This window comes from Agelaius tricolor, unplaced genomic scaffold (genome assembly GCF_023055355.1).
Source record: "Agelaius tricolor isolate 1412-34295 unplaced genomic scaffold, bAgeTri1.0.p SCAF_1, whole genome shotgun sequence".
Classification (NCBI taxonomy): Eukaryota; Metazoa; Chordata; class Aves; order Passeriformes; family Icteridae; genus Agelaius; species Agelaius tricolor.
The window spans coordinates 18,464,166-18,487,834 of record NW_027269261.1 but is presented as its reverse complement, the minus strand read 5'-3'; the positions used below and the strand labels follow the sequence as shown (position 1 = coordinate 18,487,834).

The 23,669-nt window shown below is 44.1% G+C and overlaps 2 protein-coding genes across 4 annotated transcripts in view; one reads left to right on the top strand and one right to left on the bottom strand.

Moving 5' to 3' along the window:
• The window catches only part of MIA3 (MIA SH3 domain ER export factor 3), a 28,012-nt gene extending 21,584 nt beyond the window's left edge, over positions 1 to 6,428 (top strand). For 2 of the 3 annotated variants that reach the window (XM_071425435.1, XM_071425428.1), the window contains 13 exons: positions 563 to 618; positions 699 to 789; positions 899 to 1,037; positions 2,619 to 2,720; positions 2,821 to 2,881; positions 3,002 to 3,037; positions 3,129 to 3,196; positions 3,446 to 3,543; positions 3,660 to 3,791; positions 3,997 to 4,065; positions 4,161 to 4,237; positions 5,076 to 5,226; positions 5,589 to 6,428. In XM_071425435.1, the coding sequence (XP_071281536.1) occupies positions 563 to 618; positions 699 to 789; positions 899 to 1,037; positions 2,619 to 2,720; positions 2,821 to 2,881; positions 3,002 to 3,037; positions 3,129 to 3,196; positions 3,446 to 3,543; positions 3,660 to 3,791; positions 3,997 to 4,065; positions 4,161 to 4,237; positions 5,076 to 5,226; positions 5,589 to 5,833 (1,325 nt within the window). In that variant the 3' untranslated portion in view covers positions 5,834 to 6,428. The remainder of the gene's footprint in view (positions 1 to 562; positions 619 to 698; positions 790 to 898; positions 1,038 to 2,618; positions 2,721 to 2,820; positions 2,882 to 3,001; positions 3,038 to 3,128; positions 3,197 to 3,445; positions 3,544 to 3,659; positions 3,792 to 3,996; positions 4,066 to 4,160; positions 4,238 to 5,075; positions 5,227 to 5,588) is intronic. The other variant, XM_071425444.1, reaches the window with a different exon arrangement.
• A 680-nt stretch (positions 6,429 to 7,108) lies between these two features.
• The window catches only part of AIDA (axin interactor, dorsalization associated), a 53,596-nt gene continuing 37,035 nt past the window's right edge, over positions 7,109 to 23,669 (bottom strand). Inside the window, exons 9-10 of the mRNA XM_071425581.1 lie at positions 10,577 to 10,694; positions 7,109 to 9,696 (exon numbers count right to left, since the gene is read on the bottom strand). Of these exons, the coding sequence (XP_071281682.1) occupies positions 9,600 to 9,696; positions 10,577 to 10,694 (215 nt within the window). The 3' untranslated portion in view covers positions 7,109 to 9,599. The remainder of the gene's footprint in view (positions 9,697 to 10,576; positions 10,695 to 23,669) is intronic.

Below are 23,669 nucleotides of genomic sequence, written 5' to 3'. Positions count from 1 at the left end.
AACACAAAATATCGCTCACTGAAGGGAGGAGCTGGCTACAAGGTCAATAATTGCTTTTAAATTACCTTTTAGGTAATCCATGAGTGTAGTGACACAGTTGTAAAGACTCTGTATAAAGGTTGGTAATTAAGAGCATTCCTAAAGCTGAGTGTCTCAGTTTTGTGGTTCTGGTACATTTATTTTTGAGATAGATTCTTAATGAGCTTTCTGCTTGCCTCCAGATAAATAACTAATTTAAGTAATCACATTTTTTAAATCTGAAAGACCAAAATAGATGTTTTCAAAGCTATTGAGGCAGTTTGTTATTTGTGATGTTGCACATATATTTGCTGCATCTCTAGTATTGAAATCCTTTTTTGGTATTGTTTTTTATTTTGGTCCTTTTTTCTACTTAAAGTGTATGTGGGTTGGAAATTCCCACTTCTTGATTTTTGGGTTTTTTTTTCTTTTAACCATATGAGGATGTAGGGATTGAAGTGTAGTGAGTGTTACTTTTAACAGTTGTCCACAGACTTGTTCATGATTAAAAAACAGGGAAAACAAAGATCTTTTCCTCTTCTAGATACTGAGAGTGAGAAGATGAGGACTCAGATTAAGCAGATGATGGATGTCTCCAGGGTATGTTGCACAAGTATCTAATTATTGCAGTCACATTACTGCTATTCCTATGATCATAAATTCTCTGTTCCTGTTTTCAGGTCAAAACAATGTTATCCATAGTTGAAGAGGACAGAAATCTTCTGCAGTCTAAACTGAATGATGAAGTAACAGCAAGGCATGAGCTGGAAGGTAGGTTTAGCAAAATAACCGCTTAGGATGAAGTGCTGTTGGTGGCTTAAAAAAAAACAGAGCATGTAAGTGGCCATCATAGTTCTTACTGCAACTGCTTCTCCAACAGAGAAGATAAAAACATTGGAACATGATTCCTCTTCACTGCATACAGCCAAAACTCAACTGGAAAATGAATGCAAAACTCTTCGGCAGAAAGTGGAGATACTTGGTGAACTGTACCAGCAGAAGGAGATGGCACTCCAGAAGTAAGCCTTTCCTTACTCTGTCTGTTGTATCTTGGGCACTGCCCAAATGCTGTTTGCTCAGAAGGCTCAAAGAACTTGGAAGTTGTGGTTGGAATGAGTGATAGCAACTCTATTAATACAGCTGAAGTTGGCATCCTTTCTTTACTTTTGCCACCATTCCAGAGATTCTAAAAAGACTGTCAGTATGCACACAACATATTACCTTCTACTTTTAAACTTCTGGAGAGGGTGGGTGGGTGGCCAAGCAAATTCTGCGGTTCCTCTGTTACATCATCCAGAAGTGTCAAGGGGAACATAAGGGCCGTTAAGATTCGGTGAGTCTAATTCTCATAATGTAGAAACTTCAGTATTTCAGCCTTGTGAGCTTCTTGCATTCTCAAAGGGCTAAATGAAGGCTGAATTGGTGATGGCAGTTGAGAGGAATGAATTGCCAGTGGTAAGGATCTGTTCTGTATGTGTTCATTTCTCATTAATTTGTTTACTTACTGAAATGTCTGTAATACCATCTTAGTTTTGTGGGGAAATTTTGAAAATAGGATTCAGGGACATTCTCAGCTAAATTCTGTAGAAAAACTGAAATTATGATGGAGAAGCAGTTGAAGTTCCTATGGTTTAAATGTGTGGGCTGGGGGAAGCACAGGGTGGGAATGAGGCTGTAGTGAAACTGCCTGACCTTGTAACTTCCATGGATCTATGTGTAATAAACTTAGAATGGAGAGGTGGAGGGTAACCCATCTTTCAGGGAAAACTTCATCTTGACTTCTGTGAAGAATTTCTGTTCTTTCCAAAACATACAGGAGACTGTTACACTGCCTGTTAGTACTTCTTTATTAGAATGAAGAACTTATTGCAATCTTGCAATTTTTTTTTTCTGCAAAACTGCTTTGACTTTTAGCCAAGGAAATGGATTATGTTGAACTGGCTATTAGCAATAATTAACTTGATATTAGTTAAATGTTTCCAGCTTTGTGGGGTAGCTCTTGTAAGTTAGGAACACACTATAGACTTCTTAAATACTTCCAGAAAAATATCAAAAATCAAAAAATTATGAACCATGAGGTTATTAAAAGACTTTGGAAATTGGTTGTGCAGTGAATTGGTATGGAGAATACTCGGGAAAAACTTCCCACATGGTTAATAACTATTGAATGTGTTTGTCACCTGGGCCCTAAATTTGCCCCTTCTCACCACACATCCATTTCTTCATTTCCTATGGTTGGTGTCAGTCCAGTGGATTTCCTTATTTGTTCCTTTGTAAATCTGGATTGCAGTCTGTGGCATTGCTAGGAAAACTGCAGGATCTGAAGGGGTGAACTGTCTGGAGATGATAGATTCTGACAGATCTTCAGAAGCTGACAAATCTTTCTAGTCAACTCTGTAATTTTAAGGTTTTATACACAAAGGGTTTGTCTGTTGGTTTCAAAAGACAGGATTTCTGTCTCTCTTTCTAAAAAAATCTCTTTTTTGTCTCTGTGATTTCACACATTATTGTAGATTTTGATATTACTGTTGTTGGCAGGATTTTGAGTTGTAATAGATGGAGAATGCTGGACTGTATGGTGCATTTTTTTCCCTATGCAGAAAACTAACCCAGGAAGAGTATGAGCGTCAGGAGAAGGAGCAGAAATTGTGTGCTGCAGATGAAAAAGCCGTGCTGGCCATTGAGGAAGTGAAAGTTTACAAGTAACTTGAATTTCTGAAGATTATGATTTTCCATTTATTTCAGCTACTGAGGAAAATTTATTCCAACATCTTTCCTTCCCCTCTTTTTCCTTTTGTACAGGCAAAGGATCCAAGATATGGAAGAAGAATTGCAAAAAACAGAGCGATCTTACAAAAACCAGGTAAACTTCTTGCTTGCTGGTTGTTGTGCCATCTTTTTCTGCATCATTCCAGTGCTCTGTGGTGAGTTATTGGAAATACTGGTAGTTGGATACAAACTAAATGGCTTCTTTCCTTCTCAGATCGCTGCTCATGAGAAAAAGGCACATGACAACTGGGTAAGAATGTTTGTCCTTTTCTGATGCCAACAGTTTATATTTGATGTCACATTGGTGCCATTAATGTAGTTGACAAAATTTTCCCTACCAGCTCATTGCCCGCTCTGCTGAGAGAGCTCTGGCTGAAGAGAAAAGAGAAGCAGCCAACCTGAGACAGAAGTAAGTACAGAACAGACCCACTCTATTGCTCTTTGAACATGCTGGGAGTTGCCTGAGGGGGAAGCTCAGAATGTGCAGTGCATTTTTAAGTTACTAATTTTAACTACTGTTAAACTGTTTTGATGGCTAAAATAATTTCTTGGTGAAAGCTATAACATTTTATAATGCAGTTTGTCTTGTTACATTATAATAGATACAACTCATATGTGTTGTTTGAATAATAATGAGACCTTTATTTTCCAAAATCAGATTAATAGAGGTAAACCAAAAAATCATCATGCTTCAAAGACCAGTCATTGTAAAGCCAACTCCAGGCAGACCTGACCGCCAGATCCCACCACGACGAGGTAAATGCTGCTGTTTCTCCCAAAATCTTTGGTCTTGGAGTCAGTACATCATAAAAACATAGGGCTGTGCTAAATTGTAGAAAAGTAAATCAAGTGGTTTTATTTCTTTGGCACAGGGCCATTAAGCAGAGATGGCTCTTCTGGCCCATCACCTGTGAGTGGAGGAAATCCATCCCCCACACAGATGATTGATGTCCCTGCCCGGCCCCTCTCTGCTCCTCGAAGGGAAGGTGTGAGGGGTGAATTTGGTAAGCAGCGAAACTCCCCTTTTTTGACAATTACCTCTTAAGCTACAAACCCAGGAACACTAAGGTCAGATATTGGTTCTAGGAATGTTGATATTGATAGCTGCTTTATTAATACACTAATGAGTGGTTGGTGGTAGGGTTTTATTAATAAGAAATAGCTCAGGCTTGTGTTATTTAGGGTCTCTGGGTTCTTGTTTCTGTTAAGGTACAATGGTGGATGGCCCCTCTGCCCCACGAAGGCCTCCAGAGCTGCCTGGAAGGATGTCTGTTCCTGGTAAGTTGTGGGGTCTGCAACCAACTGCAACTTATTCATTACTCTTTCCCTTCAAAAAGGCAGTGTAGGACACTTACTCATGGCTCTCTTTTTAGATATTGGGCCTGCTGTGGCATCCGTAATTAGCAGTGAGCCAAGAACCTCTTCCCCTTCCACAGCAATTGATGGAGTGGTGAGTTGAGAACACCTCAGCCATCAGGAAACCTTTTTAATATGTGATTCACTGTACTTCCTCCTGCTTCTTTAACTGTATCATGTTCTTTCTTGTCTGTATCCTGTCACTACCCTTTTTGCTGTTCAAAAAAACCCCAAAAGCAACCCTCTCCCAAAGAGTCTGAAACCCTCAGTGTAACTACAGATTCACCTTCCTCCATGGAACTAGTTGCAGTGAGTATTCCAAGGCAGGACCTGGTGATGCTGCCTTGATGGAGAGGAGTAACAGACTCGGTGTTCTGAAGTGCTGAATAACAGCTGCTCTATGGAACTAACCAAGGGCTGGTCCCTCTGTCTCAAAGGGCTTCTCTAATGATGAGTAGTTCTCTCTGGTTTTTGTGGGATTGAGGCAATAAGATGTTTCTTAAGGACTGTGGGCAAACTCTTTGGAGTGACTACAACAATAACCCTATAGCTGACTTACTTGTGGTGTTTAAGCACAATTCCATATATCATTCAAAGTTCCAGGTCCTTTACCAAAGGGTTGTCCACCCTTGGACAACCTCAACAGTGCTTGAACTTTTCTTTGGTACATCTTCATCTTAACAAACTTGTCTCTCTAAATCGCTCACTCTTGGGTAGTGCCAGCAGTGTTCTGGGAGAAGGGATGATGATGGTGCAGTAGCTGTCCCTGTTTTCTGCCTGGTTAATGTGGTTTGGAGTGTGTTGGGGTAATTTTTCTTTCTTTCCTCTCCCCCTTGTACCTGTTTGCCTCTGGGTAAATGGTTGGGTTGTTCAGCAGTGTCAGTGCTTGTCTGCTGCAGTAACTCACTGAAGTGTAACCTCATCTTGCCCAGGGTAATGCTGGTGCCAAAGGCCCCTCTCCTTTCCCTGGGACACCTCTGATGAGCTCCCCAGTGATGGGGCCACCGCCACCCATTCGCTACGGACCACCGCCTCCTCCTCTGCGGGGGCACTTTGGGCCTCGGCCTCTCCCTGGGCCCCCAGGTATGGCTGCAGTGCCCTGTGCTGACACTTCACTTCCTGGAGCCTGACTGCAGGACGCAGAGCTGCTTTTCCTAAGCACATGGCTTCCTCATGCTTCATGGGCTTTAGCTGGCTCAGTAAGCTTGGATTGGGTGGGCTTTCTCAAGGCTCCTTAATGCCAAGGTATTTTTCCTTGTTTACTCTGAAATGGAAACCAGCAGCCAAAAGTCCCTAGAATAATTTATGGGCTTTGAAGTCCTGCATGCAACAGTGATCCACTCCAGAGCTCCTCCAGAAAATGACAAACTAGGAACTAATCAGGAGCTTCTCTGTTTAGGTTAAAGCAAGATTTCATTTAACTCCATCATTTCCTTTCCTTCTAGGTTGTGGTCCTCCCTTGCCACCTCCAGCTGGAAGAGATTTCTTACCTAGTTCACGTTTGCCTCCTGGCCCACTCCCGCCTCCCCCTGATCCCAGAGGCTACACATGTGGGCACCCTCCCTTCCGCCCCCTCGGCCCTCCTGGCCCCCGGGATTATCCTCCAGGCCCTCGGCTACCCCCGCAGGCTTCCAGGGACTATGCTCCTTCTCCCAACAGAGACTTGCCTCCGCCAGCACCCAGGGACTGAGGGCAGCTGGCCCCAAGGACTATGCGCGTCCCCAGTGCAGAATCCATGCCTGCAGCACCCAGCCGGCCCCACAGACCCGGCTCCTGTGTGCACAACTCTAGGAAATGGCTCTTGGTTTGAAGATATTGGTCTCATTTCAGTATATCTCAGCTTTTGCAGGATTAATTTTTATCCCGTTGCTACAGATGTCTTACATGCATTTATGATCACAAACTCATCCATCCATTTGGGCTGCAAGAACCTTTCTGTGATGGACTTGAACCTACTCTACAAGTGCAATAGGAAGGAAGTACCTGTGTGGAGAGTTTTAATTCAATGTAGCCTTTGTAACCAGTTGGCGAATGAACTAATTTCGTTAAAAACGTATATCAAATCATTTCCTGTGGAAATAATTTTTTAAGTAAAATGCTATCCAACCTGCCTTCTCCATCCCATCATTGAGCTGCAGTTACTGTAGGCCAGGGGTTTACATGAGGACTCTGAGGTTCTGGGGTTTTTTTCAAAAGATGTCTGGTCAGAGATCAGAAGCACAAATGACACTGTATTCAAAGGAAAGTTATAATAAAAAGCAAAATTCCTTTTGCTAAACCCCAAAGGCTTTGTTTCAGTGCCATGTTTTGTTCAGAAAGGATATTGGTTCAGTAATGTGACAGAGAATGCTCCAGTTCTGAGAACAAGAATTGAATCAAGGCCAAATTAATGCTGCTGCAGGGTAATGACCATGTTTACCCTCACCCTGATCTACTCTGACAGAATATGGACTTGCTTCATGTAATCAGGACCATGAGGGCTACGGCTTCCAGAGTTGGAAACCTTAATGAGGTTGTGGAGTTGACCTGTGTTTCTACAGTGCCTCTCCAGTAGAGAAACTTAGAATTTCCCTAATTGCTTTCTGCTTTCAAGAGCACCTTGCAGCATCAAGTGAAGTTTGAGAACCGAGTTTTCATCTTCCCCAGGGTTAAGAGCAATTCAGCCTCTTTAAAAGGAAGGCTAGATTTGGAGAACCTTTTTTACTTCCATCAGAAAAGAAAGTAGCTTTCTGTAAAGCAGAGTTGGGAGTATGTCAACCATGTAAACATCTACTGCAGCTACCGCCACTGAATGACTTTCAAAGCACACCATACATTGGCAGGTCAAGTGTTAGTGCAAGCATTTGGAATACCAGGCTTTTGACTGTCTCAGTGAGTAAGGTTTCTCACAAGTGCACTGCACTGTCCAAAAGGCAGCCTGAGGGAGGAAAAAAGGAAAACAATGCAGAATAATAAAAAACTCTACTGGGAGGCCATTACAGCTTTACTGCCAAAGTACAAGCAGCCATTAAAGTTGCCACCTAGGTATTACATTCTTACAGTACAAGTGTAAAGCTTTAGATTTCAGGTGAAAGACAAGCTGGAACATCACTGATGCATAAAACAATCCCCAAGCCTGTGGTGTGTGCAGCAGCAGTCCTGGCACTGAGTTCACAGAAAGAAGGCAAGGGATAGAAGCAACTTTAAAAATGGTATTTCACACTCAACAGACATTAATTCACAATCAGTTAAATACAAAGCTCTACTTGTGTATTTAACAAAATTACTTCCAAGTTGACATTTCATAAAACTGGCATTAATACAGACATCTACAAGCTGGGGAAGGGTCCAGGTAAGCAGCAGAAACGATGGGTTTATACTTCAAGGGACAGTATTTCAGTTTGCAGGGTGGCTGGCTGATGATACACACATTGATGAACATCCATGATTAAAAGTCAAGTTCTCCAAATCCAGGATCTTTCCTTCCCCATACAAACCTTTGTGATACTCAGTGTCTCTCCCCTTGCCCATCCTAGCTAACAGTAACTAAAGTTGGATGGAATCTCCCTCTGGATGCAGCAGCATTCACCTTTGACACACACACCCAACTGCAGTGCTTACCCTGAATGGCAGCTGGACCGAACTCCAGAACCAGCCCTTCCACCTTTCAGGGATGCTCAGATCCTGCAATTCCTTGGTCAGAACAAGTGCTGAGCTAGCCAGGGACCACTGACAGGTATATGGGCCAAGCTCAGATTACTTGCAACCACAGACTAATGTTTTGCTTTGTCCTTTTGCAGAGTTCAGAGGATGATTTGTATTTGGTTTTTAGCAGTGTAGTATTCTCCTTTAGTCTGGTGTCCAGAATGCTCCATTCAGAGGAGTTTCCATAACTCACAGGGGTATCTTGATCATCTCCCATCAGCTTTAAAACCAGTGGGATATTGTAAAGATCCATAAACAGGACAATTCAACTGCCCTTTTTCCCCTCCAACCAGCAGTGGAATTTGGGAAAGTATTGCTGACTTTTGTTGTAACACCTAAATAATGTCATTCCTAGTTATACCAGAGCAAAGAAAGGCAAGAAGATTAGGACATTCAAAACCAGCTTTTCATCCTAATCAATATGATAAAGCCAAAAATGCTGAACAGCTGAGTAGAGACAGACAAATGGCATGAGGAAAAATAACATCCCTTCCCTTAACACATGATGGAACATCTTGGGTGAAGTGACAGAAAAGAGGAATGGATGATTCACCTGCATCCAGGCTGTTTAAAATAATTGACGCTATTTTGGGAGCTGGCTCTGTAGTTAGCATAGCAGAGTATTCAGGCACTAGTTAGATATGCAAGAAGTTTATCAAACCATAAACTATCATATTAAATATCCACGCAAATATATGAAAGATTTGACTGGGTTCTACTTCTTTCCCTTTTTCAGGTCAAAAGGTGAATGCCAGTGTGTCATAATAAGCCAATGTCCTGCAGCTTATTATGCACCAAATAAAAAATACAGAAAATAAATGATAATCCTACCTACTTACATAAAAAGGCAATTTTTTGAGTAAGTTTCCAGATTTGCACAAAATATGCAGAAAACTGCATACAATCAGTTTCCATAAGAACAGCAGTTTCATGTAGAACGTGGATCAGCCTGCTAGCCAGACCTACTTTATATAAAGCTCTGGAAAATTCAAACTTCAGCACTGAGGGCCAGTCCTGCTGTCACTGAAATGGCAAAACGCCCACTGTAACCAGGACAAAGCCCTCAAGAAGGCCTCTTTATCCCCCATCTGCCTTTGCAAACCACTCTGTGACAAGATCCAAAAAAGAATAGCTCTATTAGGGAGTAACAGTGGCTGAAAAGATTGTAACATGTATTCAAAACATGTTCAGTGTTCTCATCTGCACTTGTCCTCCTCCTGACCTGACCACAGGGACTCATGGCCACCCATCTGACCTGCATCCTCCACTCCCTCACTTCAAAGCACTTGCAGTACCTCAAGCTCCTTCCCAGCCCACCTTGTCCTTCTCTCCAGTCTTCTGTCACCCTGCGCACTCCAGAGGACTCTGAAATGCAGATGAGAGGAACTACAATAGCACAGCAGTGTAAACAGTTAGTAGACCTGCCACATCTTTATTGCTGCAGGTTTGACAAAGGGCACTCTGCATCCTCAGAGGGAGCTTGAGGCAAAAGAAGAATGGTTAAAGATAAAAAGTGATGAACAGCAAACTTAGGAAAAGCAGTCAACCTATGTCAGGGTTCTTAAAAAAAACTGTAGCTGGAAGTTGCTGAAAAAAATCTTGCATTTGCATGGTGGTCTTGTTCCTGCCCCTGAAGTAGTGCTGTGCAGTGGGAGATGGTCTTGTGTGACCTACTGGCATGAACAGAGTCATCTTCCTGCCCCTCGGAGCCTAAGGCTACTACACAGCTACCAGGATTTGTGGTTCAGTTCACAGAGGTCTCACAACTGGGGTCATTCCTTGTGCAATGTTTGATGGAGGTGAAGGTAAAGTGGTTTCTTGGTCAACAGTTGCAATTTCTTCCTTTTAAAGTCAGTGGGTTTTTTGTACCTGTAACCACAAGAAAGTGCATTAAATCCAAGGGCTAATGGCTGTGCAGGAAGATGAAAGCAAACTAGAAAGCTCATCCTGTACAGATCTTGTTACCCTCACCTTTTAAATAGATCTGACAAGGCTTGCTGTAAGCAACAGTAATGAGTAGGTTTACAGGAAGAAACGGTATTTTCTCTGGATGATTATTTTTACAGAAGTAAGATTTCAATATCTAAGTGAACGTAGTATTTTTGTAAGGAGATTCCCAACATAATACTCTGGATTGTAGAAGAGACCCAGTATCAGTAACTCAGTACTTCAGAAGTACTCCAGCTAGCACAGACTAAGTACTCTTCCAAGAACTGCGAGATTCACCTCCTTCTTGAATAAAAAACCAAACCCCAGTCCTCAAACCCCTCCCTCACACCTTCAGCCACTCAGCAAGGAGAGGATGCACACCATATCCACTCAATACTGCTTTGAAACATTCACAAAGTTAATTGCAAATTGGTATCTCATGCCTCAAATCAGATTTCCTTTGCAGAAGTTCTGTACCAAAAGACTGAGTTGATTATTTTTTTAAAATATAGCCGATCTGACAGTCAGGCTAAGCTCCAAATTAAAATCTCCCCTACAAACTTCATTAAATTCAAACAAAATTAAATTACAAACACCAGTAGTTTATTTGGAAACTGGTCTAGTTTCTGAGGAGAGTCTCTAACCATCTTACTTGCCTAAAAGCATTTTGTCTTCCCCCCTTCATTGAAAATAAAATATTCCTCATGGAAGCAAATCTAATGAGTCCAAGAAACCTTCCTTAATACAACAAGCCACACATAGTAACTGAAAGCTGGTTCATTTCCTCTATCATTGTCATCCATAATTGTGAGTCACTTACAGTTCTATAACAATTGCCCCAGGTTTAATTTCATCCATCTCCATGAAAGCAAAGCACTTAGTGCTAGTAAACCTTTTCTTAGGCTTGTAGTGTTTGAATTCAAAGAAAATAGCTGCACCTGAAGGGAAAATGAATAGAAAAGTTAGCAATTATAGCTAAGAGTTATCTGAAAAACTTATCTGCCATTAAGCTGCTCTACTTAAATTGAAGGGAATTATCTCCCACACTTCTGTTATTTACTCAAAAGCTACACCGTGTTCTTACAATGCTCATCACACTCCACTATTCAAACTCTTCACTCCATTGCTCACACCCAGGTACCAATGACTAAGCAGTTGATAAAGCAGCTCAATACTGTGTAGCAGAGCAGACTGCTGTTTTTATCTCTTTTCATTTCTCCCTTGCCTGCAAGCCATCCCAATGACCAATTTCAAAGGGACAGGATGCAAAGGTCTATTTTTATCCTTGTCTGGATCTTGAGCCCTGCAGCAGCAGCTCAGGAGCAGCCCAGTGTCTGTGCTCCCAAAGCTCCTGGGCCCTGTTTCGGGTCTCTGGTACTGTTGGAATGTTGGAGGACACAAGAAAGATGATGGACTTTGGACCTGGTTAACATAAGAGATTTGATAACAGGATGCCTTGGCAAAAACAAACGGAACTTTAAAAATTAGACCTAGGCTGCAAGAAAATAAAATCAAACATGTTTACTGGAAAAAGAAAATCCCATTAAACTCTGCAAGCCAGGGAGGTTGTTATATGCATAAGTTTGTGTATGTGATTTTAACCTAATCATTGTAGTACATATTACTAGTCTCCCTGAAATTGTATATAAGCGTTTGTATCCCACAATGAAATCAGATTCTGATCACCGAGTCAGTCTCCCTGTCTCTCTCCATCGCCAACAATTGGTGCCTCTGTGCAGGGGAATGAACTGGCCTGACTAGCAGCAGTCAACAAGCCCCTGGAACTGATCATGACAGTGACAATCAGGGCCCAGAATTGCCTATCTGCTGCCACTGACAGGTGAGCCAGGGGAACTAAAAAAGGAACTACAAATGGGAAAGAAAATGTCCAAAGAGAGAGAGAAATCTGTGAAACCATGCTCACCCTTCTGGACAAGCATGACTCCCCCATCCTAAAAGAGGACCTCAAGAATACTGGAGGTATAAGGTCCTGGAGAATACTTTTTAAGATGTTGAAAAAGCGAGAGCGGCTGGATGCTGCCGGCCCCCTACCATGCTCTGGCTCTCCTCACTCTTGACTCTCCCTGCCCGCTTGAGGCTGGCACCTCTCAGACTGAAGAGCAGCCACAGCCATCAATCCTGCCCAGACAAAGGAGGGGGAGGCATCCTTTCTCACGGTCATTAGCAGTTTATATCGCTGACCGCAGCTCTAGCAGTAAGGAAGAGGGGGAGCCTTTCTATCCAGGGCCGATAGATTCAGATTATGAGACTGATCCATTCCCTCCTGACCCTTGTGAAAAATGGATGCTACTATAGAAAAAGGCCCTTAAGGAGGGGGACCCCCAAATTTGTGGGAAATCTCAGCATTTGAAAAAGGACTGTTTTGAAAAGGGGGAGGCCAGATCCAAACCTCCTGGTATTTGCCGTCAGTGCCGTAATCAGTGTCGGTCCAAGTATGATTTTGAAGGGCGTCTGATATTGGGAAACTGGAGCCGAAGCACAGAGTGGCACCACTCTGTTATTAGATGGATAGTGAGATGATTGGCTCTCGCAATTAAGGGATAAGTATTGTGTGAATATTAACAAAAGCTTTAGTGATGTATAGTTATGTTATTGTGGTTTAGATGTCCTCTGTTTTCCCCACAGTTCCCTTTTACCCCCTGTACTGTTGCCATCAGACAGCCTAAATTGTTTAGGACAGGTAAAAAAAAGGTGTGCACATGTGCCCCTTGCATGGGGCAGTTGGGAATGGAAAAGCTTCTTGCTTAGGGGGTGCAGCATGGCAACACCTGACCTCCAATCAAGTTACAAGAAAGCAGTCTCCACCGATAAATGGCAAAGAAGAGCTGACTGACAGACTTTGGGAAGGGCCAGGGATGGCTGATGCAACCCCAGGGGTATAAAAGACTGAGCATCCATCTTGAAGATGAACTGGCCACGTGGTATGCATGAGAGTCAGTTCTCAGTACTGCAGCTTTTTCCTTATGTAGTATTGTTATTTTGTTAAAGTATATGTATTTTTGTTAAAGTTTAATAAGCATCTTTAAAGCATCTTTGTTGAAGTTTAATGAGCATCTTTAAATTTTCAAAGTGAGCAGTTGTCTCTCACAACGCAAAGACACAGATGCCCCAGCTGATGCCTCAGAGTGGACTGCCGCAAGCCTCAGCCCAGTCTCCCCAAGCAGCCTTCACTGGACCACAGGCAGCCCTGGCCAGACCATTGTGGCTGACAAATGACCCAGCCACACCAGGCAGCACAGGACTGGACATATCAATCAATACCATAGTAACGTTAATTCATTCATGTGTTCATTTGATTCCCACAGGAGTTTTCAGACCACCTGGACAGCATATGCATACTTTGTTTGTTCTCCCTGGAACTGTTGACTCTGACTCATGGCATGGACCCCCCAGCCGCCCTGTGTAGTCCCGGCGGGGAGCCATGTAGTTCAACTCATATCTTCTGCAGCAGCACCCCTATCTGCATCCCCGATAACTGAGAAGAAGGAGGGGGGGGGTTTGATTCCACAGGGGTCCCACAGATTTTATAGACACAACGCATTACATCTGAGCATCCTACATGCCAAAGTGACTCTCAAAGGCAGAGGCACTCCTAACAGGACTCATTGATACAGGAGCTGATGTGACTATTATCTCAAAGAGCCAAAGGCCCAGTGAGTGACCACTTATGACTGTGCCTCAGGTACTCCCGGGCATGGGTGGAAGGAGTGAAAGCCTGCAAAGCCAACACTACGTGCAAATAACTACGTCCTGATGGGTGGATCGCCACAGTTAAACTTTCTGTGATTTCTGTCCCCTGGTTTTGTGGGGGAGACATGTGTTAACACAATCGAGAATTTTTATGCATTCATATTTTGTACAGGAGTCACTGGGGACACTCAACACCCCCACAATGGTCCCTGGCCGAAGTGCCCCAGGCACTTTCAAGCATTGGAAGGAGCAGCCCAGCTATCAAAAGCCACAGTTCATACATATCTAAAGCCCTGAGAAAAATCTAGCCCTGATCAAATTTCCAGTTACTTGCCTTTTTTTTAAACAATGTATTTTGTTGTGAATTTTTTGGTACAGCTATTTAGTACTATATAACTAAATCTTATTTTGTTTCAGCCTTCAATGTTTATATCCCACTACTCATATTAAGCCAAATTTAAATCTATCCTATAAGCAATCTTTAAAAGCTGCTGCAGGGGGTGTGGCCCTGCCTGGCACCAGCCAGTGTTGAGATTTACCTTCTAACTTGTGAATTGTGATTTTTAACATGATTGTTACTAGAAAAAAATCAAAGGTGTTGGTAAAGAGGTTATAATATATGTTATAAAGTAATTCATGCTTAGAAAGAGAATGTATGTTATAAAATTATAAAATCCAATGAGTCTCTGACCTCAAGCAGCCCAGGGACATGTAACCACTGTGGAATTTCGAAACTCCTGAAGGCAGCAGGAGAATAATGCTTTGTTTACCAATCAATAGACATGGCCAGCGTGATGATTGGCCGCCTCTGGGGCCATCAGGACACACCCAAGGGTGATCATCGCTTGATAGATACCATCAATCAAGATAACCAAAGTCGCTGAGGAAGATCCATCTGAATATGCAATTTCCCCTGACATGATCAGCACCTGCCATTACCCAGGAAACAGCAATTGTCCAGCCCCACACAGTGAAAGAAACGTTCATACATATGCAGGGTTACAAAAGAAATCGGGGCACCTCTGCCTCAGGCATAAAAAACTGTATAAAATAGCCTCGCTGCATTTGTGAACAGAGGGAGATCCAATGTGATATAGGTCGGATTGAGGTTCACCCAGTGTTCATCCCAGGCCCAGGATCCCAGGCTCGACACTGTCTCTTTGGCTGTGGGTTTTTGAGGACTGCAACTTGGTTGTGAAAATAAAATCTTTTGCATTTATTAATTTGGATTTCTGGCTGATCATTTATAACAATTCTGGTGACCGTGACATGATCTGAATTTGGGGTCCAGGGACCCCCTCTCTGGTCAGGAGGCACCCTGCTGATTTCAGTGGCCTGACAGGATTGGGGACCAGCAGAACCGATAAGACACCAAACCAAAGCCAGAACCACAGCCAAAGAGAGGATAAAAATGGGCCCAGAGCTCTTAGGACCTTGGAGCGTTCCAGAGAGGTATCTCCAAAGCGCAGTTCTTTCCCACTCAGAAAATCTACATGCATGAAGAATCCACGGAGGAAAAGGAACCATGAGTACCATGTGGTTGAGTGGGGTGTGATCGAGCGTGTGTGTGAGACATGATTCTATCATGAAGCGAGTGTGGACCCCAAGACTGCAGTTCCACTCTCCCATGAGGGAAGTGGTCGGTCGCGGGAGAAGTGGATGCTTGCTTGTTCCTTATCACACATGTGAAGCATGAAACTCGAGGGAGTTCAGGGGTTCGATCATGGTTTGGATCAGGAGGGAAGGGACGTTCCCAAAGGGTTTGGGAGCTGGTAAACCTTCTGATCCAGAAAATCAGGTAAGAGAGCTCATTACCAGTCAAAAAGCCCGTGGAACGGTTCTCTGTGAGGCTAAGTAAGCTGGTAGTTTTTTCATAGACAAAAACCAGTACCGAACAGAGACTCAGGGTTCATGTCGAGAATCCCAGCCAAAAAGGACTTAAGGTAAGAAAGATTGAGAAAAGGAGTTTCCGAAAGATGGGACAGAAAAAGAGCAAGTGTCAGAGAAAATCCCAAGAAAAATCCTCACAGGTTCCTGAAAAGGTTTTGCCTGAAATCCCAAGGGAAAGCCTGTTGGGATGGATGCTAGAACATTGGGAGGCCAATCCCAGGAGGGTGGGAAGAACTAAGGAAAAGATGGTCCATTTTTGCATTGAAAAATGGGGAGGGAAGGAGATTGGGAGGTACGTGGTCTGGCGTGGGTGGGAAGATCTAAGGAAAAGATGGTCCATTTTTGCATTGAAAAATGGGGAGGGAAGGAGATTGGGAGGTACGTGGTCTGGCCAGTTTTTGGCACCTTTGAGATGTGGATGTGCCAAACCTTAATACGACCATGTGGTCAGCCAGTACCCGCAAGACTTAGAAGAAACAGAGTATGCTGGAATGTGGAAAAATGCTTGTTCGGCATTGTATCTGATAAGAGGCCACAGATGTTCTGCAACTTGGGGCAGGGAATGGGAGCTGCTGGAGAACCTTCCACCTCCCTATTTGGTCCCTCCACCCCAACCCACTCAAGCCCAGGTACCTCCGGTGCCTACGCCGCTTCCAGAAGTGTTGCTCCCACAGGGACAGGCTTCGGTACCTCTGCTCCTACAGGAGCAGGCTTCAGCACCTTTGCTCCCATGCGAGCAGCCTCAGCCCCCACCACCGCCCAAATCAGAAGAGAAGCAAGTCCTCCCCACAAGCGGAGTCGACTCTCCCCCAGCCCGCTTAACAAGGCGAAGGACAAGGAGAACGACCACGGACGATAGCGAGGACAAGGAGAAAAAGCCCAACCTCTTCCCTTTACAGGAGGTGCCGATGGCTCTGGGAATTATCGGCGTTGTAAATGTGCCAATCAATACCGGGGACGTCAAAGCTTTCAAGAAAGAAATGGGAAAATTAATGGATGACCTCTTGGGGGTGGCAGAAAGATTAGATGAGTTCCTGGGGACTAGCATGTACACCTACGAGGACCTTAATGTGATATTAAGGTCACTGTTCAACAACAAGGAAAGAGAAATGATCAGGCAAGCTGCGATCAGGGATTGGGAAAATAGGAACCCACAGGCGGAGCAGGGACACCAGAGGTGGCTGGACCAGAAACCATCTTGAAGTGCGCAGACAGAAGAAGGCAGACAAAAGATGATAAATCTCAGGAACATGGTGATACAGGGTATATGGGAGGCGGTGCTGAAAGGACAAAACATTCATTAGTGGCAAAATCATGGGAAGACGTAAGAAAGAAATTGGAAAATATAGAGGGATGAGCAAGACAGAGAGTTACAGGACTTGCTTCAAGAAGCTCAGAAAGTCTACATGAGGAGAGATGAGGAAAGGCAGAAAATTCAAGTGAAAGTGTTAGTAGCTGCAGTAAGGGAAACTCAGAAGCAGGAGCAGGTCCGAGACTCGGCAAAACCAGCACCACCAAAGAAACAGAACCCTTCCCAAGGTAAGGGCTCAGATAATCAGAAAAAGGACATAGAGTGTTATTACTGCAAGCAAAAGGAACACATTCGGAGAAATTGCCTGAAGAAAGACAAGGACAAGAAAATGTTTCAGGAAGATGAGAGGTGTAAGAGGCTTTTCAGTTTGGGGTCCGGGACATCTAAGGAGCCCTTGGTAAAATTGAGACTAGGACCCCACAGGCAGGAAGTATTGTTTTTAGTAGACTCTGGAGCTGAACAAACCACAGTGCAGCAATTACCACGAGGATGTTCTATAAGTGACGATACTATGATGGTAATCGGGGCAAAGGGGGAACCTTTGAAGGTTATAACCAATTATAAAAAAAACCAGTTGAAATAGAATCAGAAAATAAGCGTTGTATTGGAAATATGTTGTTGTTCAAGGAAGCAGAATATAATCTGCTGGGAAGGGATTTGATGGTGACACTAGAAATCAGCCTAGTGGTGCAGAATTCCCAGCTCATGGTGAAGTTATACGGACTCACTGCCAAGGATGAGGAGAAAATAGACCCTAAGGTTTGGTACAACCAAGGGGAGGCTGGGAGGTTGGACACAGAGCCAATTCACATTGAAATTGAGACCTGAAGACCCTATTAGGGTAAAACAATACCCCATTCCCATTGGAAGGGAGCAAGGGCTGAAACCAGTGATAGAGGAATTAGTAAAGAAAGGAATGTTGGAGCCATGCATGTCCAGACACAATACCCCAATTTTGGCGGTGCGGAAAACAGATGGAAGTTATAGGTTGGTACAGGATTTGAGGGCGGTGAATTAAAGGACTAACACACTGTTCCCCACGGTTTCGAATCCTTACACTTTGTTAAATAATGTCTCTCCTGAGCATACATGGTATAGTGTGATCAATTTGAAAGATGCTTTCTGGTCTTGTCCTTTAGCAAAGGACAGCAGAGACTATTTTGCGTTTCAATGGGAAGACCAGAAACCAACAGAAAGCAGCAATTCAGGTGGACATCCTTGCCTCAGGGCTTCGTAGATTCCCCAAACCTATTTGGTCAAGCACTTGAGCAAGTGCTGAGTCACTTTGTACCAATGGAAGGAACAAAATTGTTTGTAACACGTGTATGTTACGTGGATGATTTGTTGATTGCTGGTCCAAGGGATGAAGATGTAAGGATGAGCACTGTATTGCTCTTGAATCTCTTGGGGGACAAAGGATTGAAAATGTCTAAGTCAAAGCTTCCGTTCACAGAGCCTGACGTCAGGTACTGGGGACATTTGTTAACCAAGAGAAAGAAGAAATTAGACCCTGAGAGGGTGGTGGGGATTACTGCCCTGCCCCCTCCACGGACAAAAAGGGAGGTGAGACAGTTATTGGGGCTTTTGGGATATTGCCGGCAGTGGATTGAAGGATACAGTGAAAAGGTGAAATTTTTATATGAGAAACTCACAACGGACAAGATAAAATGGACAGAGAAAGACGAGGGTGAATTTAAGGAAGTAAAGGAAGCACTCATGGCAGCACCACTGCTGAGTCTCCCCGATGTGAAAAGGCCATTCCAGCTGTTCGTGGATGTCAGCAGTCACACTGCCCATGGTGTGCTAACGCAGGATTGGGCAGAGGCCAGGAAACTGGTAGGTTACTTGTTTAGGCTTCTGGACCCTGTAAGCAGGGGTTGGCCCACCTGCTTGCAAGCAATCATAGCAGTGGCATTGTTGGTGGAAGAAGCCAAGAAAGTAACTTTTGGGGCCCTGCTGATAGTATTTGCGCTGCGTAACATGCCGAGTGTAATACAGCAAACAGCAGATAAATAGCTCACAGATACTAGGTTGCTAAAGTATGAGGCCATTTTGATCCACTCGCCTGATTTGGAACTGCTAACAGACACAGCACAAAATCCAGCCCAATTTTTGTTCGGGGAGGTCTTGGAAAAGCTCATTCATAACTGCACGGAAGTGGTGGAGCTGCAGACCAAGATAAGACCAGATTTAGAGGAGGAGGAATTGGAAAAGGGAGAAAAATGGTTTGTGGATGGGTCAAGCAGAGTGATTGAAGGGAAAAGAAAATCAGGATATGCAGTTGTGGATGGGAGGACAGGAAAAGTGATAGAAGCAGGTCCACTGAACGCAGGATGGTCGGCACAGGCATGCGAGCTGTACGCAGTTTTGAGGGCTTTAAAAATGATGAAAGAAAAAAGGGGGACAATTTTTACAGACTCCAAATATGCTTTTGCAGTGATCCACACATTTGGGAAGATTTGGGAAGAGAGAGGGCTGATCAACACTCAAGGACGGGGACTGATGCATGGAGAATTGATAAGGCAAATTTCGGAAGCGATTAGGGAGCCAGAGGGAATTTCAGTCGTGCATGTCAAAGGGCACCAGGTGGGAATGCAGTTTCAAATCCAGGGAAACAACCTGGCAGACAGGAAAGCCAAGAATGCGGTGTTGAGGATGGTAAGTACCCCTGAGGTCGAAGGAACCGAGGCTCCAGAACATCCCCCACAGCCCTCCCAGAAAGAAATCAAAAGCTATGAGAAAACGGGGGGAAAATTGGAGGAAGGTAAGTGGAAATTACCAGATGGGAGAGAGTTGGTATCAAAAGGTTATACCAGGAGAATTTTGAGGAGACTGCACCAGCAAACACATTGGGAGGCTCAGGCCCTAGCAGAACAATTTCTAAAATTCTTTGGGTGCAGAGGGATTTACAAATTGGCCAAACAGGAGGTACAAGGATGCTTGATCTGCCAGAAAGTTAACAAGTCTAAGGCACGACAGGCAGTCCTGGGGAGTCTCCCATTGTGTACCGACCTTTCGAAAGGATTCAAGTTGATTTTACCAAGCTGCCCAAGATGGGAAGGTACAAATTCGTGCTAGTGATAGTAGACAAATTGACCCATTGGGTAGAAGCTTTTCTGAGTTCAAGAACAACGGCTCAAACTGTTTCGAAAAGACTTCCAGAGGAAATTGTGCCCCGATATGGGGTGGTGATTTACATAGATTCGCACCAGGGAACTCAATTTACCTCAAAGATTATAAAGCAGTTGGCAGAGGCTCTAGGCATCTGGTGGGAATACCACACTCTGGCATCCCCAGAGTTCCGGACAAGTCGAAAGAATGAATCAGACCTTAGAGGCACAATTAGCGAAATTAATACTGGAGACCCAGATGTCCTGGCTGAAGTGCCTCCCTCTAGCCTTGCTTAATATCAGGACTATGCCTCACTCTGAGATGGGGCTCTCACCGTTTGAAATGTTATATGGAATGCCATATAAACATGGAATGCCATATAAACATGGAATACCTGTGGGACACCCCAGGTTAGAGAATAGTCAGATTCATCCTTACTTGATTGCGATAAACAAGAATTTACAGGAATTAAGGAAACATGGGATAGTATCTCAGAGTGCTCCTCTGGGATTTGCTATCCACAAAGTTCAGCTGGGAGACAAAGTGCTTGTGAAGGTATGGAAAGATGTTCCCCTCTACCCTCACTGGGGAGGTCCCTTTCTTGTCCTTCTAATAACAGACACGGCCATTCAGACAGTGGAAAAAGGCTGGACACACGTGTCGCGGGTGAAAAAGGTCGAACATCAGAGGAGGCTCCCGAGTGGAGGATCACCTCTTCCCCTGGAGATTCAGAGATAAAGCTACGCCGTCCAAGTAAATGACCAACGGAGAGCAGATAAGTTGTATACTGTTGAGTTGTGTATGCTATCCTTTTGTGCACTTCAAGTGCGAGTACTGTCTGGAAGTTTTTGTTATACATTGTAGAAGTGGACAGCAGCCGAAGGGGTTGTGTACTCAGTGTTTAAAGGAACAACTCGAGCTGACTGACCGAATCTTGACTCTTGCCACAAATTTAGGGATCATTGAACAGAATTCTCAAGAGTGGTTTCAGATATTCCAGAACAGTGTACAGGGAAAATTTAATTCAAAGGCAAAGGTCTTAGACACTGAGTGTCGGAAGTCGATCAAAGTACCATGCAGCTCAGATGCGATCGTGATATCCAGATGGAGTGCCTTTAAGAGGAGGTATGTGGTTCAGTCCAAAAACATATTCCCGAAAGAATACTCCTGCTGCCGAGAAGATGGTCTTCCTCGCTGCTGGTGGCACCCCAGGGGGCACATGCAAAGGCAGAGAAGTACGCCTATCGGAAATCCTGATGGGCCTGAGCCTAGTCGTGTGCGGGACATCTAGTCTGCACACTGAGATCCCATCTCACGCAGGGGAACTAAGCCCCGGGGATGAGTGCAGCGGGTGCACTCAGTTTGTCCTGAAGGGACAAGGAGGAGGGGGAGTCTCAGCATACCGAGCCCTGGAGGATTGCATCATGGAGCAAGGCAGGTATTGCACGATAAACGACACTCAATTGAAATTATGCAGATTGGGCAAAGAAATGTTGTGTTTCAAACCAAAGGTGAGAGTTAAGGACAGGAGGTCAGATGAGTTCGGCCACAAAATGCAAAGAGGGATGTGGGATGAATGTCAATACCCGTTTGTAACCAATGTAATTGGACTGTGTGGGTCAGGGGAAAGGCTGAATTGGTTTTTGTAGCATATTATCAGATTATGTTATGATGGCTTGGGAATGTGTATGATGAATGGGAAAACGTACTGGGTCGGGAAAAATTTGAAATATGAAAATAAGCTCACCCTGAACCAGGAGCCTGTCATTTTGGACCTCGTCCAGGCAAATGATGCCAGGGCTCGTTTGCAGTATGATAGCGTTTTCTGTTTTTCAAAGAATAAGGAAGGGGTAGACCCCGAGGGCAAAATTAAACAAATAACTCAGGAATTGAAAAGACAGAAGTCAGAACTGAGGAAAAAGAGGGTGGAGAAAGAAAGATTAAGAACGTTCAGCGAACAATATGAACAACTGGAGAAACTATATACTGACTGGGGGCTACCTGCCCCTAATCGGAACCTATTCATTGATCTTGTCCAGGAGATCGCGACAGAACTAGGATTGTTGAATTGTTGGATTTGTGGGGGGCTGAAATCCGCCGAGAAATGGCGCTGGAAAGGTGAGAGTTTAACTCCAGAGCAACTGCTGAAATGGAACAACACACAGGTCTCCAAATTGGCACAGAGGCCTGAGGGGTGGGTGTTGGATCAGTGAGTGATTGGGATCATTTGCATCAGCTGAGAGGGAATGGAACATACCGAGATGGTGGGATATACCCTGTGTATATCCACGCTGGCAGTGAATTCAAGTAGTAGGAGCAAGGTCTGGCAACCAGAGCCTCCTATGGGATATTGGAGTCAGAAAAATGAAACAAATTGCAAATGGAATGACCAAATTGGACTTTGGTGGGTCAAGGGCTCTGGAGTTAATCCCTACCAATCCTTGGGGGAATTGAGAGAATGCTGGAGGGAACCAAGAAAAACAAATATAAGGTGGAAAGCCCCAGATAGGACTTACCGGATTTGTGGGAAGAAAGCATATAGCGAGTTACCCCCAAAGTGGAAAGGATCATGCACTCTAGGTATGATACGACCCGTGTTCTTTACTCTCCCCCGAACAAAAAGAAACCTGTTAGCAGTTCCTTTGTATGAGACTCTGAACAGGGAAAAGAGGAGTCTGAAAAAGATACTTCCTATCATAGGTGGCAGGCAGACATGGGGAGAGGAAGAATGGCCAGCAGAAAGAATAATTGATTATTATGGGCCGGCCACTTGGGCTCAAGACGGAAGCTGGGGATATAGGACCCCGGTTTACCTATGAACTGATTGATCACACTACAGGCAGTGGTAGAAATAGTCTCTAATCACACCTCGGAGGCCCTGGACTTGTTAAGCTGGCAGCACACTCAAATGCGGGCTTTTGTGTAACAGAACAGAACTAGACTATTTGTTGGCCAAAGAAGGGGGAGTGTGTGGAAGATTCAATGAGTCAGAATGCTGCATTGAGATTGACGATTACGGAGAAACCATCAGGGGTTTGGCAGCATAAATCAAAAAGGTGGCTCATGTCCCAGTCCAGAAATGGAATTCCATCCTACAGGTGACTTGGTGGGACAGACTATTTAATGGAGCCTGGTGGAACAAAGTGATATTCTTTGTAATGTGTTCAGTAGCTGGGGTCATATTCCTGCCATGTCTCATACCTTGCCTTATTAGGCTGATACACTCCGTGGTACAGGGTATGCAAATAGCAGTAGTACCCATGGACCCGGAGCTGGCTTCTGGACACCAAATATCCAAAATCATGAGCCTGGGGGAAGGTGGACATGAGAGCAAAGCAGCAGAAGTCTTGGCAAAATTTGAAAAACTAATAAGAAGTGACAGGAATGGCTACAATTTATATCAGGGAGTCTCACAAGGAGACCAGGGCATGCAAAGGATTTGAATAAATCCCCCTCTCTTTGTAGGAGATCCTTGAAGGTGAAGGGTAGATGTAGATAAAATATTGAAAATAGATATAAGGGTTGTAGTGGGAAGCATCAATTAATGCGTTTATATAGAAGGGGAGGGATTGTAATATATGTTATAAAGTAATTCATGCTTAGAAAGAGAATGTATGTTATAAAATTATAAAATCCAATGAGTCTCTGACCTCAAGCAGCCCAGGGACATGTAACCACTGTGGAATTTCGAAACTCCTGAAGGCAGCAGGAGAATAATGCTTTGTTTACCAATCAATAGACATGGCCAGCGTGATGATTGGCCGCCTCTGGGGCCATCAGGACACACCCAAGGGTGATCATCGCTTGATAGATACCATCAATCAAGATAACCAAAGTCGCTGAGGAAGATCCATCTGAATATGCAATTTCCCCTGACATGATCAGCACC